Consider the following 4,511-nt stretch of genomic DNA (forward strand, 5'->3'; position numbering starts at 1 on the left):
ATATATATATATATACGATGGGCTTCTTTCAGTTTCCGTCTACCAAATCCACTCACAAGGCTTTGGTCAGCCCGAGGCTATAGTAGAAGACACTTGCCCAAGGTGCCACGCAGTGGGATTGAACCTGGAACCATGTGGCTGGTAAGAAAGCTACTTACCACAGAGCCACCCCGTGCCTAGCTTAATAATGACAAAGGCTGTGTTTTTCAACAGAAACATGGTAAAATGGTAAAGAAACGGTTAAATTAAAATGAAATTTTGATATTTAGATCGTTTATGTTTCAAAAACCAGTTAAATAATGCCAAAGTAATTTTACTAAATTTTGTCAATCTTTTCCAAATTCACTGAATCACAGGCAGTGTAGTTCAATAGAAATGTGGTAACGAAAGGGTTAAGTCGTCTCACATTTTATTAGGGAGTGTCTCAAAATTTTCAAAAATAATTTGTGCATTGTAGAAGTAAAACCAGTTTATTGCACATGAATTAACAACAAAATCTAGAATGGACACTAGTTGAGGACCACTAATATAGACTAAGGATCCAGTTAGCTTGGAAAGGAGGGTAATACTGATGACCTTTGCAAGCCTTCAAAGTATGGTAGGTGAGACTGATATGACTAATGGCTATTCTGAACATTTGGTCATTGTCCGAAGAAGAAAAATGGTAGGTAAGGAGTGGTCTGATTCAGATTGTGACAACAAATGAGCTCCCTTTATCGTACCTTTTTAAGGTACTGTAAAGAGGACTAGGGACAAGGGGATAGTACTGGATCTACCACACATGTGAGGGAACTAAAAGCCTGATCCAAATATTTGGAATAGGATGGAATCTACTAAAAGGCACCTAAATTGTCAGGTGAGGTGTACTGAATCAGGTGACTGTAGAGTTACACAAGGGAGATAACCAGTGGTATGTTATTGATAAGTCCAGCTGAAGTGGATTCTACTAAAAGTAGCTAAGAGCCGGTGGTGGTGGTGGTGGTGGTGGTGGGGCTAGTATTAAACTGGGGAGGGGTTTGTTTAATCTACACTTCCCCCAAGATGATTTTCAACTCACAGGCGCATGTGTGGTAAGAAGTTTGCTTCAATCTTTTATCTTAATCATTAGACAACAGCCATGCTGAGGCACCACTTTGAAGAATTAGTTAAATGAATCGACCCCAGTACTTTTTCTTTTTAAAGCCTGGTACTTATTCTACCAATCTCTTTTGCTGAACCACTAAGTTATGGGGACGTAAACACACAAAGACTCACACATGTTCAATGGGCATCTTTCAGTTTCCATCCGCCAAATCCACTTACAAAGCTCTGGTCAACCCAAGACTATAGTAGAAGCTACATGTCCAAGGTGTCACATGTGGGACTGAACCTGGTACCATGTGGTTGGGAAGCAAGCTTCTTACCACGCAGCCATGCCTATATTGTTTCATTTAATTTTGAAAAAATAGCAAAGAATTCAGTAAAATAATTTGGTCATTATTTAACAGCTGCTGTTTGCAATATAAATTCACACACAATTTTGATAGAAGTCTTTAACTTAGATCACAGGACCAACAACAGCCTCAGGTGGGTTAATTTACAGAAGTTTCCTCAATAAGACCATATCTAATAATCAACATGTAATGCTTCCCCTTTTAAAACAATTGGTCTTTCACTTACTTGTCAGGTTAGAATAGGATTTAGTTAACAGTTGCTGCTGTATAATCTTGTGAAGTTTTTTAACCTCCACTATACTGGCTCTCACTGTTTTTGGTTTCTTGAAAGAAATTTATTAGCAAAATTGTATTAAAAAAGTTGATGAGAAGAAAGAATTAATGTAGTAACTAATTAACAATTAACTGACAGAATTTTTTCTTTTGTTTATTTTCAATTAAATATTCATCTCACACACAAAGGAACATATTTGACAGTGCATAAAATGCATTCTTGAATAAGGCAAACCTCTACTTTCTTGTGAGAAAAAAAATTTACGCTTCATCGTACGAACATATACTTGGAGTTCCATCTGTAATACAGTTGTGTTTGATGTATGACAAGTTTTTGTTATATTTAAGAATGTAAAAAACACACCACATACACTGGCATATATGGTATGCAACTGGTAGGAATTGAACCATTAATTCTCTTAGTTGGCATAGTGATACATTAGCGATTATGCTATAGTCATTGAGTTCTTCTTTTGCAGGGCTTAGAAAAACTGAAGGACTGTTGCAATAAGTGTGTGAATCTGAGAGGGGAATATGTTGAATAAGATCATAGTTAACTGATCCTCCTGTATTTTCTTTTACCCTTTAAAAATATTTAATGCCCTGAAACCAGTAGATTTACTATACAGCAGCCTTTATGCACATTTAGTGCCCTGGAAATTGGAGACCCCCTCCGAGGCACAAGTCAGGGCAAGGTTGTTTATGGAAGACCAGCAGTCACCCATGCATACATGCCTCCCCTCTCCATGTCATTGATGTCATCCAAGGGAAAGGCAAAGGGGCCGATACAGCTTGGCACCAGTGACATCATAACTCATTTCTACAGCTGAGTGAAATGGAGCAATGTGAAATAAAGTGTCTTGCTCAAGAATACAACATGCAGCCCGATTCGAACACCCAACCTCACGGTCGTAAGTTTGACGCTCTAACCACTGAGCCATGCGGCCTGGAAATAGTATACTATATGAGAGGGTGCTGAAAAGTTTCTGACTTTAAGGGATCACAAAAGGCCTGGCTGGGGGCCCAACTTTCTGAGTTCTTTTTACATTGGTTTTCTGGTATTAGTTTCAAATTTGGCACAAAGCCAGCAATTTCAGGGGAGGGGTTAGTTGATTACATTGACCCCAGTACTCAGCTGGTATTTATTTTAACGATCTTGAAAGGACAACAGCTAAAGTTGACCTTGGCAGAATCTGAACTCAGAACACAAGATAGACAAAATGCCACTATGCATTTGGTCCAGGGTTGTAATGGTTCTATCGGTTTGTTGCCTTTCAGTTCCCTAATATTGAACACAATGAATCAAAATCTCTTACCAAAACAATATGAAATATCTTCAATGAAACTTAATACTTACTGTTTGAAAATGCTTTGACTTAGCATTGCGTGTCTGTTGGCTTTTGACGACAGGTTCTTCGGTGAAGCTATAGGGGTCGAAATCAGGAGGTTCTGTCAAAAGGATGGAACCTAACAAAAATTTGAGCAAAATAACGATTTACAATTATTAGAATCAGGGAGTTTGAACTAGAAATTGCACTGTAGATACACATATTAATTAACCTGACCCCGTTATACTAAAAAAACCCCACAGAAACTCCAAAATACCAGCCTTCATATTATTTAATTAATAGTGTGGAAGGCGTCAAACTGGCAGAACTTTACCTTTCGTTCTTTTTTAGGCTGATAAAATAAAGTATCAATCAAGTATTGGGGTTGATGTAATCGACTACCCTCTACTTCCAATCCTCCCAAGATTGCTGGCCCTGTGTCAAAGTTCAAAACAATTACTTATGTGGATTTATATTTTACCTTGTGTTGTAGAATGTTTTCGGCCAGGATATAGAGTAACGTGACATTGACTGTTTTGGATCTCTTGAAATTTATGACGACCAGTTGTTGGTGCCATCTGTGAAGGTGGAACAGTCATCGTTTGGGACAGGCCGGCTGGCTGTGTTAGAGGGACCCGTGACTGACTTGATTCTTTAAAACTGAAATTGGTCTCGTTAAAATTAGAATCAACAGTTTTTGTTTTCCTTGAATCTGTAAGGGTAGCTGGTGACAGGTTTGTAAGTGGTAGAGTCACTTGTGATAGATTTGTGTCTGGAAGAGTCAACTGTGACTGGTTTGTATCTGGAAGAGTCAACTGTGACAGGTTTGTGTCTGGAAGAGTCAATTGTGACAGGTTTGTATCTGGAAGAGTCAACTGCGACAGGTTTGTGTCTGGAAGAGTCAACTGCGACAGGTTTGTGTCTGGGAGAGTCAACTGTGACAGGTTTGTATCTGGAAGAGTCAACTGCGACAGGTTTGTATCTGGAAGAGTCAACTGCGACAAGTTTGTATCTGGAAGAGTCATTTGTGACAGGTTTGTATCAGGAAGAATTACTTGTGACTGGCATGTCTCTGAAAATGCATTTTGCGACGGGTTTATATCTGGAAGTGTCATTTGTGATAAACTTATGTTGGGAAGGGTGATTTGTGACTGGTTTATGTCTGGGATGGTAGTTTGTGACTTAGTAATGTCTGGAAGTGTCATTTGTGACTGGCTTAATTTTGGATCAGACATCTGTTCTTGGCTTGCATCTTGTACTGTTATTTTTCTGATTTCAGTATTCTTATCAATTGTTTCAGCAGAAAAAGTTGGAAATAATATTTCTGAACCAGAAGATGATGCCACATCCATTGTTTTAATTCTGTTGGCAGAGATTTAAAACTGTCAAGTAAAAGAAATAAAGAAACAATTTTTTTTTTCATCATTTTTGAAATTATGAGGGGCGTCTTTTTATAAAAAAAAAAAAAAAAAAAAAA

General features: G+C 38.1%; 1 protein-coding gene across 1 annotated transcript in view; it reads right to left on the minus strand.

Annotated features, from left to right (window-relative positions):
- LOC106879372 (myb-like protein U) overlaps nt 1–4,470 on the minus strand; it is a 6,334-nt gene extending 1,864 nt beyond the window's left edge. Inside the window, exons 1-3 of the mRNA XM_014928897.2 lie at nt 3,516–4,470; nt 3,064–3,173; nt 1,660–1,756 (exon numbers count right to left, since the gene is read on the minus strand). Of these exons, the coding sequence (XP_014784383.1) occupies nt 1,660–1,756; nt 3,064–3,173; nt 3,516–4,386 (1,078 nt within the window). The 5' untranslated portion in view covers nt 4,387–4,470. The remainder of the gene's footprint in view (nt 1–1,659; nt 1,757–3,063; nt 3,174–3,515) is intronic.
- Nucleotides 4,471–4,511: the final 41 nt, after the last annotated feature.

This window comes from Octopus bimaculoides, chromosome 25 (genome assembly GCF_001194135.2).
Source record: "Octopus bimaculoides isolate UCB-OBI-ISO-001 chromosome 25, ASM119413v2, whole genome shotgun sequence".
In the NCBI taxonomy this organism is placed as follows: domain Eukaryota; kingdom Metazoa; phylum Mollusca; class Cephalopoda; order Octopoda; family Octopodidae; genus Octopus; species Octopus bimaculoides.